Source organism: Microtus ochrogaster, chromosome 19 (assembly GCF_000317375.1).
Source record: "Microtus ochrogaster isolate Prairie Vole_2 chromosome 19, MicOch1.0, whole genome shotgun sequence".
NCBI classification, from domain to species: Eukaryota; Metazoa; Chordata; class Mammalia; order Rodentia; family Cricetidae; genus Microtus; species Microtus ochrogaster.
The window spans coordinates 7385805-7404273 of record NC_022021.1 but is presented as its reverse complement, the minus strand read 5'-3'; the positions used below and the strand labels follow the sequence as shown (position 1 = coordinate 7404273).

The window sequence follows — 18469 nt, the reverse complement described above, 5'->3', positions numbered from 1 at the left end:
TAATACACCATTCCCTTTACCAACCTCCCAGGTGGATCCCTGAGTATTGGACACCCCCAAACCCTGTATAGCCAAACATCATTCCCCTCTTGTCATCCAATTGCAAAACCCTACCACTTACATCACCCAGCTCAATACCCACGCTCTCTCCAAGTCTCAGGGGACTTGAGGTTCTCGTCTCTGACCTCTTAACAAAGAATCTTCCACACACCACTTCTCCTCCCTTTAGTACTCCCATAATTCGTGCTTTCAAAACCCAACGGAACCTCCTGCTTAGTTCAGAACCTCTGACTTATCAATTCAGCAGCGTTCCCCTTCGCCCTGTAGTATACCCAACCCTACACTCTCCTCTCCACCAGCCCGAGGGAACTCCCATTTCTCTGTCTTAGACCTCAAGGATGCCTTCTTTCCCACACCTCTCAATCCCTAGTCACAAAGTATCTTTGCCTTTACCTGGACTGACCTAGATACTCACCTTTTTACCCACTCACCTGGACCATCCTACCCCAGGGATTCCAGGACAGCCCACATCTATTTGGTCAGGCTCTAGCCTCTGAGTTACTCTCTTTGTCTCTTCCTAAATCCAAGCTTTCCAATACATAGATGATCTTGTCCTTTGTGGTCCACACATGCAAATTAGCCAGGCAGACACCTCTACCGTATTAAACTTTCTGTCCAGGCAGCAATACAGGGCTCCATCCTCTAAGGTCCAGCTGTCCACTCTGCAGGTTACTTATCTGGGATTAGCTATTACTCCAACTCACAAGGTCATTACCCTAGATAAGAGGCCTCTAATCCAGTTGCTTTCAGTTCCTACCACCAAGAACAAAATTCTATCGATACTTCCTAGGGATAGCTGACTTTTTATGCTCTTGAACTTCTTTCTTTTTTTCTCTCCTACCCTTTATATAAGGTGGCCCTGGGCCCGTTCACATGAGCTCCTCCTTGTGTCCATTACCAAGCCTTTTAGTAAGCTTCAACAGGCCCTCCTCTAGGCCCCAGCTGTACATCTTCTGGAATTAACTTGCCCTTCTCTCCCTATGTTACAGAAAAGGAGAGATATGCTCTCTGGGTCCTAAGTCATGAACTGGGATCTTCCTTTGTGTCCACTAAACACTTATCAAATAAAATTAGACCATACTATTCAAGAACGGGCACCTTGTCTAAACACTCTGGCCACAGCGGAACTTCTTACACATGAATCAGAGAAGTTAATCTTTGGGTCACCAATGACTCACTGTCTTTTCCTACCTTCTAACAATGGTCTCAAACACTAACCCTTTTCCAAGTGCTCTCTCTTCGGTAGCATTAGTAGAGGACATTACATTTAGCTTTCAGTCATGTCCACCTTTTACCATTTCAAATATCCTTCCCCAACCAATTCAGAATACTCCCTATCTCGTTCTTCAATTGATACCCTAAAGAGTCATTACCCAGCCCCTAGAGACCCAGGCAGCCAAGGCTTACCAAACAGAGTAAAAAGTCCAAGATCAGGCCACAAATATCCCACCAACCCCAGGTCACCCTGGAAAGCTCTGTCCCCAAGACCCCCTATATAAAGCCTGCCTCCCACTCAGATCTCTGGAGCTTCTCTCCCAAGCAAAGGTATCTAGCGTCCTGTGTTTTTTGTGAGGTTTGTTGTGCAGTGGACTTTATGGTTGATATCCCTTGGCTCCCAACTGCCAGGAGACCTTTCCCTTCGGTGCTGTAACCCTTACATTTTATATCACACTTCTGGCTCTTCAGGTAGTTGGCTTACAGCTCATACATGCCTATCTTCCTGAAGGGCTATAAACTTCTGAGAGGAAGGAGGGAAACCTAGACACCTTCTCAAGATGCATTCAATAGAATAGTTTTCAAGTAAGTTCAACAACGATTTGCTAAATCATGCTTTTTAACCAAAAGTGAAAAGTAGCCAGAAGTTAAGAGAAGATGGGCATGATAGTACACACCTGTCACCCAGAACTCAAGAGCTTGAGGCAGGAGGATCACAAGTTCAAGGTCGGCCTGGGCTATATAAATTTATAGCAAGATCCCATCTTTAAAAGAGAAAGTTTAAAAGAATTTAGTTAGAAGAAAACAATCCACAATATATCTAGTCTCATCAGAAAATAAGCAACTCTTCCCAGAAAAATGAAGTGGTCAACATTTAAATACTAGTTAAGTCAGAAGGCATTAAAACTTACACAGTCGAGTACAGAAGTGTTTATGGACTAAGGTGAGTATATGGCGGGCTTCAGTCTTCTGATTCACCTGAAAAAAACACTGAAAAGTTAAAGTGTTTATTCATTATTTTTCCTTAGCTTAATGTTTGATTTTTTTTAAATAACATAACAGCAAAACACAAAACATATTTTTCTTTCAAATATACTTTTCAAATTATACACTACAGAAAAAGTCAACCCTCAATGCTTATCTTTCAGATTCACATTTCAGAATCAATTTTTTTTAACTGAAAAGAACCATGTCATTTTTATCTTCTGTATAAATGGTGTCTAAAAATAAAAAAACTCTTCCAAAAAAATGTAACAAAATCTTAACGTTGCAACTTGTTACTTTCTTATCAATAATGTGAAGGGCTTATGGAGTACATACAATGTAAAGTCAATTTGTATATAAGCTGTGACAATATGACTTAAACATATGATGAAGACCACAGAGCTAGTAAGACATGCTTGAATGTAGTCTTGTAGTCTAGCTGCACGGCTTACAATCTCCATTATACTGACATGTAAGAGGTTCTTTGCTTGGTTTTTCCCTTTCTTTCCCTTTATAGTATCTCAAAACACAGAAAAATAGCACATTCCTCAACAACTACAAGAGGCTGCAGTAAGTTTACTGAATATCTATGATGATAATACTAAAATATAGTCAAAAGATCAGTTAACAAGAAATCCAAATAACTATAATTATAAATAATACAATTTAGTTATTAAATAAAAATAAACCAGAAACAAAATATCTTAGAAAAATTGTTAAATATAATAAATCACAATAGTCTTACATTAAATTTTTACAAATTTTAAAAATTTATAAATTTTTAGTTTTTTTTATAAAAAAAAATTCAAAGCCCACAGCATTTTCAAAGGGAAAACAGATATAAAAAAGGGACTGAGAACTCAAATGGGGAGAAAACATATCGAGAATACTGCCATTATGTTTTGCTTTATCGCATCCTGTAAACACCTGACCCGCCCAGTGACATTTCAAAATAAGATGCTACACTTTAAAAACCACACACTTCAGAGCTGGCTGACTTCAACAGCTCAGAACTACTACAGCGGCTCTTATACACACCATGCTGGTGCCTTACGTGTATGGGGCAGGGGAAGGTGTCCCTCTGGAGCTAGAGTAAACAGACATTTCAAATAATTAATTAAAATAACTTAAGTTCCATTCCTTATCTGATTTAACTTGAGAAACAGGTTTGGAATAATGTCTCATCACTTACTGGTTCTTCTTTAACAACTAAGCATAAATCACCATCACTGCTCCGGGCACCAAATCCATTTAAAGACGATCCAACCAAAAAAAGTCTGCTTTCTAGAGATGCAGAAGAAAACAGTAAGAAAGTCTGCAGTTTGTAAACAGGAGCATAGACAAGAAAGGCTTGCAAAGTAGGCAGACGTACGTGGGAAGAGCAGCTGGATCTCTCTCTGCAGCTGTGCTCTACAAAGTTCTTTCTTCTTCAAGTCACTTGTTTGCTGCTGACAAGTTTCAAACAACTCTAATATCTGCTGACTCAGCTTGAATACACCACAAAAGAAACAAAAAACAAAATATTTAGTCAGAAATTTATAACTACTCTACTAAGCAGTATAAATCAATGACAACATTAAAAAATAAATACATACTCTCTCCTTAACACTTTCTGATTCAAAACTATTGTTACTCACATACAAAGAATGGCCTGAGAAACTATACATAAATTTAAAAAATAAAATATTATTTAATTGACAGTAAAGTAGTCAGATAATTCATGAGTATAATTGTAGCTCAGCAAACTAACACCTTTTCGTCACTGTCTGTTTTTATGAGGATCATGCATAATTTTTATACTTTTAAGAGTCATAATCACAAGTAAGAATATGCAAAGTAAATAAGAATAGTCAATAGAAACCATATGTACATTACATATTCTAAAATATTTACTATAGGTTTCTCTCAAGAAGTTTTTTCTCCTTCTAGTGGTCTTACTGATGAATGTCACACAGAGCAGGTTTTAGAACATTCCCATCTTCCACATTCAAACAAACTACCCTCTATTCTACTTTCTAACTTTCTCGGAACCCTGACTTCTTCCAATAAAGTTACCATCTGCCAATCTCCCTTATTTAGATAGTTATGTTAACATTTCCCTTTCACCCCAACTCTAGCCATTAGCACAGGATGGTAAGATGATAAAGGATGCCCTTATCTGTAATGAGCTACACTTATCACAATATACTCTACTTCTGAAATTCTTTCACTGTAATATTTCTCACTTGTGTACTCTCATAGCTATGTGTTCTAGTCCTGATATTTTAAATCCCATTATACTACTTCAGCTTCAATTTCCTGTTCAACGCACTCTCTTATCACCCCACCTCTAACGGATCTGTTCTAGACCTAGTCAGGAGTCCCTTGAAATGCTTTTTCTTCCATTCCATCAGCACCCAAATGATCCTAATGCCCTACCCTATGCAGCCACTGTCCCAGAATACGTCTCCCAAACCATTCTCTTTCATCATGCCTTAGAAACTTTATCCCTCAGGCTCTAATGTCTATGCTGCAAAATCCTCATCTGAAGGCAAAGAAAACACTAAAAGTAAACCTAAGGTACTAGAAGATAAAACTGAAAACGTTTAGGGAAGTCTTTCAAAGGTTCGGTATAAGTTAGCCTAGTTTAGTATCCCCAGTATCACTCAGCCTTTACTCTCCTGTCTCTGCTTAGATACTGTTCCCATTTTTCACTATTTCATTCCAAAATGTTTACTGCCTAAACTTACTTTCTCTTGCAGATAGCTCATATTAAAATTTTTCTAAGAAAAGCCAAGCGTAGTGGTGCACATCTGCAAATCCCAGCACTCAAGAGGATGGAGGTAGGAGGATCAGGAGTTCAAGGTCATCCTTGGCTTCACAGAGAATTCCAGGACAACCTAGGCTACATGAGATCCTGTCTCAAAAGAAAAAAAAAGGGGGGGGGGGAAGACTAAGAAAATTAAAAATACCAAATATAATTCCTCATCTTGCTAAAGCACATAAATTAATAGCTCTAAAGGAAATCTCGCCTCTTTCCTTCTGTTAAGACAAAGTGTCCTGTTGCCATGGCCCTCTACCAGTGTTTTGTTTTTTCTTTTTATTATCTAAGCCTGTTGTTCACTTTAGGAGCAGAAACACCTTCAACAATTCTTCAATCTTTTTTGTGTTTTCAGCCTCTCTTAAGCCTCCCACAATCTCCGTATGACCAGACAAAAAGTCTCATTCATCATTTAAGATGTTTTTTGTTTGTTTTTGTTCTGTTTTGATTTTTGAGACAGGGTCTCTCTGTAGCTTTGGAGCCTGTCCTGGAACTAGCTCTTGTAGACCAGGCTGGCCTCAAACTCACAGAGATTCGCCTGCCTCTGCCGCCAGAGTGCTGGGATTAAAGGTGTGCACCACCACCGCCCAGCAAGATGTTATTTTTTAACTCATATTCAGAATATTTAAGAAGGTTCAAGAGTTGTTGACAACTAGACTATGAAACAGACATAATTTTAAAAAAATTCTGTAAATACCTGCCCCACAATAAAAGAAACAACAAGTAGGAGAATAAAACAGATGAAACTAAACTAAAGCCGGGCGGTGGTGGCGCACGCCTTTAATCCCAGCACTCGGGAGGCAAAGGCAGGCGGATCTCTGTGAGTTCAAGACCAGCCTGGTCTACAAGAGCTAGTTCCAGGACAGGCTCCAAAACCACAGAGAAACCCTGTCTCGAAAAACCAAAAAAAAAAAAAAAAAAAAAAAAAAAAAAGAAACTAAACTAAAACCAAACACTGGCAACAAACACACCTAACACTGCTAAAGTGAAAAACAGTTCCCTGGAGACATAAAGGCATTTTACATATTTTAAAGGCCTTTTCTCACTTTAACTTGCTAAGAAGATAAAGAACAATTTAAATCACATATACTAACAAGAAAAATTTATACTGAAAAACCTTATGACAGAAGCAAACTGCATGAAATGATTAACAAGTATATTTTCCAAAAGCTATACAGGATTTACAGGCTGAAATCCACCAAAATACTGATGTAAGAGACATCAAAAATGTGAAGAGGTGCCAGGCGGTGGTGGCGCACACCTTTAATCCCAGCACTCGGGAGGCAAAGGCAGGCGGATCTCTGTGAGTTCAAGGCCAGCCTGGTCTACAAGAGCTAGTTCCAGGACAGGCTCCAAAGCTACAGAGAAACCCTGTCTCGAAAAACCAAAAAAAAAAAAAAAAGTGAAGCGGTAAGCCTGGGATGTTTATGCCTGTAATCCCAGCACTTGGGAAGTAGAGGACGGACTGGTGTGAGTTTGAGTTCAGCATGGTCAACAGAACAAGATCCTATCTCCAAACAAAAATAAATAGCTATACCATGTTAACAGATGAGAAAACTGTAAACAAATCAATTCTCCTGAAACAGGTACACAGAGTCAAAATAATCAAAACAAACAAAACAGAAGCCTTCTTTCAAAAAATTAAGAAAATGTGTTTTATGTGGAAAAGTGAAAGATCAAGAATAGTCAGAAGATGAAAGAGGAGAAAAAGAAGCTATATTAACAGAGATACAGCTGCAATGCCAAAAAACAAAACACAGAAATGTACATATATTCATGAGAAATACTTAAAAACTCGAAGCTGACCCTAATTAAAAAGGAAAATATGAGCTAAATTAAGATTGCTCCTATGTTGGTACATTGTAGTCACATAATGTTGGAATGGTTAAGTTAAAGCTGAGAGGTTTAATAACACTATTATTGACATTTTATATACATGTTTGCTATTTGTCATATCAAGATATAGGCACCCAAGTTTGTAATAAATTATGTAAAAATGGTTAATATAAAAATTAAATGTCATATAAGGGTTAGATTTTATTTACCCAGACAGAAGAAGGATTGGCAAACTAGGGTCCATAGGCCAAATACAGCTTCTAGTCTATTGTATGAACAAGTTACATTATTTTCACATTTTATTAAGTGGAAAGGGAAAAAAGAGCTAATAACTCAAATAGCTTGAACACCTAGAATATTTGCTATCTGGTCATTTAAAGAAAATGCTTGTTGTTGTGGAATAGTCTTTCACACCATAGGAAGATATGTCACTGTAATTGGTTTAATAAAAAGCTAAATGGCCAATAGTCAGGCCGGATTTTCAGATACAAAGAATGCTGGGAAGAAGAAGGACAGAGAGGTAAGATAGCCACAGAACAAGTCAGATACACAAAATGGGATAGAGGTAAAAGTCATGTGTCAGGATGTAGATTAATATACAGGCTAATTTAAGCTATAAGAGCTAGTTAGAAACAAGCCTAAGCTACTGATGAACAATCATAATTAATAATAAGTCTCTGTGTTGTGATTTAGGAGCTGGTAGGTAGGACAGAGAAAGACTCACAACAGTTTGTTAACTGAAGTCGAACAACATAATCCCAGACACTACAATAGGTACTCAGTGTCTGTTGCATCACAAAATAAGGAAATTCTAACAATGCTTAAATGAAACCCATTATAGTTACATATGGGTCAAAATGGTGCACATTTGTAATACCAGCACTTAGGAAGTTGAGACTGGAGGATTGTGAATATGTAGCCAAGCATAAGCCACAAAGCAAAACCCTATCCACCTTCCTTGGACACTATCTCACACATCACGTCCACTAGCATCTGTCACAACTTAATGCAGCAGTACCTCTTATCCAGAAACATTAATAACCTATGAGATGACTCTCCACCCCCAAGGCCACCTCATTCCAAACCAAACAACTCTGTTCTCCCAAAATACAAGTAATTATGTTATTTCATCTATTCAAAAACTTTCAATGCTATTGGACTATGCCTTCAAGGGCCCAAATCACTGCCTATTTATCTCACATCAGATACTGTATTCACTATACACTCTACAGGGGATAACATAATTGCTTATCACATTACTGGCAGCAACAGACACTCAGCAAAATTGTTAGTTTTTACTATCACAGATCACGTGATGTTACAAACAAGTCTCATAATGTGGTCTCTCTATCCTAGACTTTAACACATTAAATTCCTCCTCTTTGTATTTTTAGACACAGGTGTCAGATCTTGGCTTTAGCACTTAATAGATATGACTTTGAGCAAACCATTTAACTTTCTGAACAACATAAAATTTGAGACAATAACTATATGCTACTAGGTTACTGAAAGAATAAATAATATAACATGAATAGAATATCTAAAGAGCAAATATATCAATGAACAAATAATATAACATGAATGGAATGTCTAAAGAGCAAAGATATCAATGAACAGAGAAGAGAACAGAGAAGTGCTTAAAAATAGAGCACTTAAGTCAGGTATGGTGGCACACACCTGTAATCTGACTTTTCAAAAAGTAGAACCAAGATCATGAGTTCAAAGTCAGCCTGAGCTATACAGTGAGATCCTGCCTCCAGAAATAAAGTATTCATTTAAAGAACAAAAAGAAGCACTTTTCTTTAGTATTACTCAGAGAAATTGATTCAATTATAAAATCTATCTCTACTTTTCTAGGGGAAATGCCATAATTCCAAAGACAGGATATAGGAGAAATTTTTCTATATGACTAAGCAAAGAAAGATATGGAATCACATCCTACAAGATGTTTATTACTAATATCAATTATGCATTATTAAATTTATAGATTCAACATATACCTAAGCTATATGTAAAAGTAAGCTCTTTGGTTAGTTCTACTAGTTAACTACAAACATAAATATATATAAAAAATGTATTTCTGATATGTAGTAACTATTTATATATCCATTCAGAGAATTCACCTCATTGGCTTTATACCATAGGTTTTCACATTATGACATAGGAGTTAAACTTAGAAAGCAAAGAAGGAACAGAGAAATGAGGAAGAAAGAGCACCAGATAACCCCATATTGTTTTTTTCATTTTGCTTTGCTTTCTCCTCTTTCCCACTGGTTTTGTCTAATTGTTCTTACTTCATAGTAAGGAAAATGTTGGCACAAAAGGGATAAAGTTTTTTTTTAATGAATAATCCCATGACAAATGAATCAACAAGTAGAATATAGCTGAAGCCTGCTTCAATGGATCAAAGTCCTAAATGTAAGAACTTAAAAGTAAAAATTCTTAGAATATAATCTAGCACTCAGGAAATATATGTGAGTTCAAGGACAGCTTGGTCTACATATCAAGTTTCAGGCTAGCCAGAGTTACATAATGAGGCCCTGTCTCAAAATAAATTAGCAAATCTTATAACAGACAGGCATCAATACTCAAGACATTGCAATGAGTGGTGGTTTCTGAGATTCAACACTAACAGCAAAGCAACCAAAGAAGCTGAATAAATAAACTACAAATAAGTAAAGAGACTAATAAACTGAATACATAGAAATGAAAAGGTTTTCAGCTTTAGAGGTCATCAACAAGAAATCTACCTACTAAATTCTGAATTGGAATGACATCTCTCCAAGGAAATGTCCAACAAGCAAATGACATTAGTGAATGGAAACTGAAACCAATTTCATACCAGAACAGCTCTAATAAAAAGAGGCAAGATAAGAATAAACCTCAACAGTAGTTCAGTGTTTGCCTAGCATGTTGAAAGCCCTGGGTTCCATCTCTAGTACTGTAAGGAATTAAAAAGAGAGAGAATCACAAATAAATGTCACAAGTGTTGACAGGGATGTAAAGAAAGTGGAACATCTGTCTACATATAAAATCTACTTTCCAGAACATCTTGGCAATGTTCAGGAAATGCTAGACAAAACCAGTGGGAAATTAAAATTAAAATGCTCCTAAAAGGTTAAACATATTTTACCATATTACCCAACAATTTCACTCCTGTGTATGTATCAACAGAGTGAAAACAAATATCCATGCAAAATTTTGTACACAAGGCATTACAGCACCATTATCCATAAAAGCTAGAGGCAGAAACCTAAAAGTCCATTAGACTGATATGGAATATATCTACACAACAAAATATCATCCTACTGAAAAAAAATGCAGTTTCAACACTGTGTAAGCTGAGGTAGAAACATAATGTGTTCAAGGCTCGTCTAAACGACATGGCAAGTAGTCTTGAAAATAAAAACAAACATGGATAAACCCTTTCATTATGCTAAATGAAAGAAACTGGGCACAAATGGCCATAGATCAAAGGATTCTACTTACAGAAAGTGGGAAGGAAAATGAACACTGTTGAAGTACAAACTTTCTTGGGAGTGTTGAGTATGTTTTGGAAAGAGATAACTGCACAACTTTGTGAACTTAGTAAAATCTACTGATCTGTACATTTGAAAAGGGTGAGTTTCAATCTAAGGCCAGCTTGAACTACAAAGCAAGACTCTGTGAAGAAAGAAAAGGAGGGAGTAGAGGGGAGGGAAAGGAGGGAGAGTTTACAGTATCACTCTACGAACAAAAGGATGGTAGACATTATACACCCTTCCCAATCACCTACAGAGGAGAGCAACATTCTTCTATTAGACAGTAAAGAACTCTTTGTTCCCAACACTAACATCGTTGTCCAAGGAGGAGCAAGTACTTTCATTTAATCGAAATAATTCTTACTGATTTTTTGATAAATCTTTATTAATTTATTTTTATCTACTGTGTATACAATATTCTGCCTGCATGTATACTTGCATGCCTAAAGAGGGCACCAGATCTCAGTACAGATGGTTGTGAGCCACCATGTTGTTGCTGGGAACTGAACTCAGGACATCTGAAGAGCTGTCAGTGCTCTTAACCTCTAAGCCATCTCTTCAGCCCCTTGTAAGTCTTTCATGATCACACAATTTAATGTATATCTTCTCAGAGAAAGTCCAAAAGACAATACTTTTTAACATTTTATTACAATTACCATATGAATATTCATGTCTTTTAGAGCAAAAATAAAGTTTCACTGGGCATGGTGGTACACACTTTTAATCTGAGCACTTGCAAGCCAGATCTCTGAGTTCTGGGCCATCCTTGTCTACAGAGTGAGATCCAGGATAGCCAGAGCTATATAAAGAGACTGCCTCAAAAACCAACCACTACCACCATTAATAATTAATTTGAGAAAGAACCAGTTGTAGGAGAATTCTCTAACAACTAAGAAATGAAATCTTTTAGGCTCTTATCTCAAATCTGTAAATCAGAAAAAATCTGATCCTGACAAACATACTTATGCTAGGGAAAAAAAAAAATCAAAGTGAAATTTAGAAAGTAAATAAAACTTTAAACATTAAAAAAGCACATATTCTAAACAGTAGAAAATTAGGTTTTCCTGATCCTTTTAATACATTTTTTTATGTGAAATTTCCAAAAGGTACATGAACATCTGCATTATAATTACCTTATCTTTGGCCTCAGGCAGTGTGATTTCTCTAGGTTCTAACAGTGGAATTTCTCGAAGAGGTGGAACACATCTTACTATATCTGGTACATAGTGTGTGTGAAACAATGGCGGCATGGAGTATCTTCGGTCACCTGATAAAGGCACTATCTGGTTAATTATAGTTGGCTCTTGGTGGGGTGAATGGAAACGCTGTCGTTTACCATCAAGAGGAAAGGCTTTTTCATCGCTTATTCTCCTGAAAGCAAGCAAATACACCTTAGTGACTAGAGACACAACTTTCTGACAACAGAAGCATACAAATATAAAAACAGATAATAACAGCACTGTGGCTCTTTGGATAGAATTACATTATTAACTCCCTAGTGGACTTTTAATATTCATTTTAAGAACAAGAGATGCCTTCCAATGTCTTCCAAAAACAAAGATAATTAATGGCTTTTGAATTACCAAAATGAGTCATCCCCAACAGTGAAAACAATACAGAAAAATGCATACTTGTGGGATTATACAAGCACTAAGAATTAAAGATAAATTCTAACAAGAGGGTAAATAAACTGAGTGATGTGTGTGTGTGACATTTTTTAAAGATTCTTTAAATATACCTATGTTCTGGCTCATCAATGGGAAAAACTAAATTGACATTTTTATGAAAGCTATAAAGGGTATTAGACAATAGGAGACACTTGAAAACAAGCTGCATTTCAGATAATATACATTAACACAGATGTATGGGCAAAAGTAAAGCATTCTGGTTACATAGGGGAATGTCTTTACTTTGATAAGGAAAAGGCTGAAGTGTTTTCAGATAAAGCTAATGTCAACAGTTCCTTTACTATAATTTGGAGAAAAAGTGTGAGAGTGAGAAAAGAGAAAAAAACAGTTAAACTTTACAACTAATAAATCAAGGGAAAATATACTTTTACATTTTTCAGAAAGTTTAAAAATTTTCAAAATAACAAGAAAATAATTAGGTAAGCACAGAGAACCTGCCAAGTACCTGTGAAGCCCTGGGCTCAGACCCCAGTACCAGGAAGAGTAAAAATGAGTAATTTGACAGGGAAAATGATATTTATTTCATTGATAACCTAAGCTGTTCACATGAAATATTTTGTCCCAGAAAATGGTCGAATATCTTTCAAGCTCTAAAATCCTATGGGCCAATGCCATCTAAAAGTTTATTATTACACTGTTCCTCCAAGAGTATTCTAACTCTTTATAGATCTAGAACTCCTACTCATAAATAAACATATATAGGGCTAGACACGTAGAAGTACATTTGCTTTTTTTAAACTTGAGTTTAAACATATACACTGAGTAGCTTCAATTAAAAATACAAATCTTAATTTTTAACAATATCTGTTACTATGAACTAATTAAACTAATCTTCACTCATGAGTTACCAATTGGTTACTAAGGCAATTTCAAAATTATAAAACTAACAAACTCAATATTCTTAGAATCATTATATAACTTTCCCAATGATAATCCAGAAAAACTTATGTTTATCATAAGCTTGGTTCTAGAAGCAGCTATACCATCTCTGCTTGAATAACTATAACTTCTGTATCTTACAGCTTTTGTATAAGCAGAAGATAACAATGAGACTTATTGACACTATTTTAAAGGTTTTAGAACACTACTACATTTTAAATTACTATTATTTTTAACTAAACACAGAAACTATAAACTAGGTTTTAAAAGGTATACTGTACAAATATTACGAAATGTTATTTTAACAAATACCTCTGAAATTCTATTATTTATTTTAAAATTGACTGGTATCTGAAATGGCTATAGAAAGCCTTATATCAACCAGGTGTGGTAACGCACGGCTTTAAATCCAGCACTTGGAAGGTAAGGCAAGTGGATCTCTGTGAGTCCCGGCCCAGTCACGTCTACAGAGCTAGTTCCAGAACAGCCAAGGCTATATATATAAAAAAACCAAACTAACAAAAAGTGTCTTACAAGATAAAACTTTTCAAAAGACAATTAAGTGTAACTGGGCTCCTGGAGGATAGACCCTAATCTGTTATAATGTGTCCTGCAGAGATCAGATCACCACATAGGAAAGAATGCACAGTACAAGAACAGGAATCTACATGCTAAGGAAGGGCTGCAAAGGAACAGAGCCATGCTAAGTATGATCTCGATTTTTAGTCTCCTTATGGCATCAAGTATCAGTTTACAGCACTTTGCTATGGCAACCCTAGTAAATTCCTAAGAAGGCATCTGATGAGGCTAAAATTATTAATTAAAACATAGATTTCGAAAGAAACAGCTTTATTCCATCTAAAACACACAGTGGCAAGAATAAAACAACTCCAGATTTATTAAAATGTTTGAACCCAAAGAAGTTTTAAAATTCTTTGACTAATCTAACTGCACAGGTATCAGAAAACAAAACCTAGGCCATACTCTCCACATAATTTCATACAGCTGCTACACAGTCTACTATAATTTTTTTTAAAAAAGTTGAAAAATACTTACTTCCTTCCTCGAAACAATGGGGATGTGGAGGTCTGTATTGGACTGACAGTTCCATATGTCAGGGGCTGTAAGGTCACAGCTCTAGACAAGCTACCAAACACACAGAATAATAACATAAATATTTTTCTTTAGAACCAAAAATTCCACACAAACTAAATACTTAGAAAAAAGAAAACAAAGTTTAATAATATTTTCTTTGCTTTCAAATATTGCATACAACAGCATTATACCAAAGAGGAAAGAGAGGGTCATGACATGGCCCGAAACAACCGTGTACTTACTCTACATTCTGGAAGTTGTACTGTGCATCAATAAGTTGCTGGTGTGAATAAAGAGTTGGTGAGAGAGCAAAGAAGCTATTATGCTGTTGGTGGTTTGGAGTGAAGGGAGGACGACCCAAAATTGAGTTTGGGAACATGCTCTTGCTCACTGAGGGTGAACATGTATTCTTCTACCTATAATTTTAAAGGATAATACTAAATTATTATAGCTTAAAGACACAGAACTCTTTGATTAGTATTATCACTACTTGAAACAATTATCTTCAAATTAGTCATTCCATTTGCAAAGTTATTTCTGAAAGTTAATGCATCTTAAATTCTACTATGGGCAACAAATCACTAATAGCTCATTTAAAATCTAAACCACATTCAAAGGCTTTCAGTAGTGTGCATGTTTCAAATTTTCTGATGAATATACTCTAATCAATGTACCTTAACAGCAACATAACTTTTACCACCACTATTCTAAACAATAAAAGAAATCATTCAAGAGATTTAATTACACTGCACAGATCCTTACATTTATTTACAACCTAACTCATAAAAAGTACATGCTATTGTGTGATAACCTGGTATCTAGGATATGGTACTTTACATTATCTGAAGAAACAAGTAATATGTGTCACCTACTAATTCATAAAATTCCAAGATCCTTCTCAGCAGTTATACATAACAGACTCGCAATCAACAGTTCCATGGAGGAGGAAAACTGTAGAGGACAATCAGAACACATCACTAACCTAGTAAGACACTAGATGCTGTTTTCCAATGACTAATCCAGCAAAGATCTTCAAAAAGGTGGGTGAGATAGCATACAAAAATCAAGAGCCGGGAGGTGGTGGTGCACATCTTTAAACCCAGCACTCGGATCTCTGTGAGTTCATGGCCAGCCTGATCTACAGAGCTAGTTCCAGGACAGACTCCAAAGCTACCAAGAAACCCTGCCTCGAAAATTAAAGAAAGAAAAAAAAATCAAGAAAACAAAATAAAAATGATACTTGTGTGACCATTTTCTTAAAACATGTAACTCAACTGAGAGACAGTATACGATATAAGAAAAAAAAACAATAAAACACAGTAAAAGTTAAGGGTCTACCACCAAAAAAGTCAACAGAATTACATGCTCAGCCTACCTACAAGAAATCTAACAGCCACCAGGTACCACTCACATATAAGAAGCTTTCATTTAGATTTCTAGTAGCTCATACTCAAAATAATGCATCCACAGATCACCAAAGAGGGAGGAAAAAGAAATAGGAAATAAGCAGAAACCATATCAAATAAACATTCAACATTATATATATATATAAAAGCCTAGAGAACCCAAGTATGTGAGCCAAAATTATAACAGAAAAGTCCATGAAAAACAGAAACACAGAGCAGGGGGGGGAGGGAGGGAGGGAGGGAGGGAGGGAGATGGAATTTTAGAATATCCAGAGAAAATCAGTTTATCAATATTCGAAGGGAGGAAATATTAAAAAGTTGGGGATCAAAATGTCTTTGGACTTTCTAATAGTGGAAGCCACAAGACACAAATTAATGCCTTTAAAGCTTTAAAGCTTAAGTAAAATGTAAAGCCAGAAGGCTACCCCTGTGGATAATATCAATAAGGGAAAATGAAAATATTTGCAGATATGAAGCGTAAAAAGAGAAAGGTGAGGCAGGTGGCGCACACTAGTGGTCCCAGCACTAAGACTGAGGTGCAAAACTGTTTAGCAGTGGATCACTTAAGCAAGTGGATCGCCAAGTTCAAGGCCAAGGCCAGTTCGGTACACAAGGAGAGTCTCAAGCCAGAAAAACCACATTAGGGCAATTTCCCAGAAAGGGAAGGAAAGGAAGTTAACAGTAGCTCAAAGTCAGAGCAGAAAGGTGGTCTCAAGATGGTACTCAAGAAATGCAAATCAAAACAACTCTGAGATATCATCTTATTTCAGTCAGAATGGCAAAGATTAACAAAACAACCAATAACAAATGCTGAAGGGGCTATGGGGGAAAGGGAATCCTCATTCATTCACTGTTGGTGGAATTGCAAACTGGTCAATCCACTCTGGAAAGCAGTGTGGGTAAATCCTCAAAAAGCTAAAAATAAGTCTACGTTATGACCCAGCTCCACTTCTCGTAGCTAGGAAATGGAAACAACATAAATGTCCTTCAAGCCGTTGGTGGTGGCGCACGCCTTTAATCCCAGCACTGGGGAAGCAGAGGCAGGCGGATCTCTGTGAGTTCGAGACCAGCCTGGTCTACAAGAGCTAGTTCCAGGACAGGCTCCAAAACCACAGAGAAACCCTGTCTCGAAAAACCAAAATAAATAAATAAATAAATAAATAAATAAATAAATAAATGTCCTTCAACTAAGAAATATACAATGAAACTGGTATATATAAAATATACTAGGGAACACTATTCAGCTGTAGAGAAAAATGAAATTATGAACTTTATAAATAGGTGGAACAAAAAACGATATTGAGTGAGGCAATCTAGACGACCCCCCCAAAAAAAATGTGGCATGTTCTCTCTCATCAGAGGTTCCTAGCTCCAAATCTTCAGATGTGAGGACACACCCTGGAGTTACTGCAGAAACCAGGAAAAAGGAACCATTGCTAGGGCACAGGGGTGGGGGAACAAGAGAGGACTAGCAGGGTACACGTGATCTGATCCAGGAAACGGGAAGGGGGAGGCTTTAGTTAGGAAGGGGGAAGGAAATAAATATATATAGGAGGAGGGGAGAAGGTTAAATAACAGTAAGGATGTTTGAAAAGGTCATAAGGAATCGTGCTATTAACTAACCTAAAACCTTCCAAGAACCAATAACTAACAAAAACCCCAATGCCAGGCATGAGAAAAGAACCCCCACCCCTGCCCTTTGGTTTTGTCTTAGATCTCATTTTGTAAACCAGGCTGGCCACAAACTCATGGAGATTCACCTGTCTCTGCCTCCCAAGAACTGAGATTAAAGGCGTGCACCACCAAACCCAGCTGCAAAGCCCTTTTGAACTGTTGGTCAAAGCTGTCCAACAGATTCCCAAAGCATTACAGGCTATTGCTACTGCCCTTGGTTTCCCCCACAGAGGTGGAAAGTTAAGTCCCTATTCCTGAAGACACCATGCACTTAATACACACAGTCCAGAGGCCTGAGCTGGAACTAACCTGAAGATTAGCTGTCATGGTACCTGAAGATACCATGAAAGCTTCCAAAGGAGAGAAGCAACCAACAGTCCAACTGAGCTATGATGCCTATGAACCACAACAAACACTAACATCGCACGATAACCCTAAGGGTGAAGTAGTGGCATGCATGCCTTCGCAGTAACCAAGAGCTCTTTAATTCGACTCAACAAGAGGGTCATGCCTGGTACTGAAAACCTACTAGTCAACTACCCAGAGTTAGTGAAGTCATGGATATTGGAGGAGATCCAACAAGCATCACTTTACTAAACTAACATAATGCCTAACCACATTCTAAATATTTGTCCTTAATATCCACAGATTACTGCAGTTCTCACCTCTCATTAAGGAAAATTCTCTTTAAAATAAACAGAGACCATTACGAAAACCACAACCAATGAAAATGCAGAGTCATATAGCCCAGTCTCAAAGGCTACATCTACAACACAATTTATACGCCTAAGGCATGGAGAACACTGTGGGAAGAGGGCTAGGAAGATCTAAGAGCCAGAGAATCAGGGAGTTTGCTGTGAGATTGTGTCTCCTAGTAATGAAAGAGGCTACACTCGTACACAAAGAACTACAGTCAACTAAGGTATGCTGAGCATGGGAGAAATAGTCTTCCCCAGGAAAGAGCACACCAATTGGCTATCCAATACCGAATGGTCAGCCCTAAAATAATACATACAAGTAATATATACAAACTGAACAGGTTATAATTAAGTATATATTGTGTTTACATATATGCAAGCAACAATTTGAAAAAAGGCTGTGAATTCAAAAGAAAGCAAGAAGGGGCAAATGAAAGGATTTGAAGAAAACAAAAAGAAAAGGAAATGATATAATCCTCTTGAAAATAAAAAATAATACTTTAGTACTAATAAAAGTCACTACACAGGGCCGGGCGGTGGTGGCGCACGCCTTTAATCCCAGCACTCGGGAGGCAGAGGCAGGCAGATCTCTGTGAGTTCGAGGCCAGCCTGG

The 18469-nt window shown here is 36.9% G+C and overlaps 1 protein-coding gene across 4 annotated transcripts in view; it reads right to left on the bottom strand.

The window, feature by feature from the left end:
• The window catches only part of Tent2 (terminal nucleotidyltransferase 2), a 53733-nt gene that overhangs the window by 28960 nt on the left and 6304 nt on the right, over nucleotides 1–18469 (bottom strand). For 3 of the 4 annotated variants that reach the window (XM_013349697.2, XM_026783745.1, XM_026783746.1), the window contains 6 exons: nucleotides 14321–14494; nucleotides 14040–14129; nucleotides 11550–11787; nucleotides 3632–3746; nucleotides 3452–3543; nucleotides 2187–2265 (listed from right to left, as the gene is read on the bottom strand). In XM_013349697.2, the coding sequence (XP_013205151.1) occupies nucleotides 2187–2265; nucleotides 3452–3543; nucleotides 3632–3746; nucleotides 11550–11787; nucleotides 14040–14129; nucleotides 14321–14457 (751 nt within the window). In that variant the 5' untranslated portion in view covers nucleotides 14458–14494. The remainder of the gene's footprint in view (nucleotides 1–2186; nucleotides 2266–3451; nucleotides 3544–3631; nucleotides 3747–11549; nucleotides 11788–14039; nucleotides 14130–14320; nucleotides 14495–18469) is intronic. The other variant, XM_005356495.3, reaches the window with a different exon arrangement.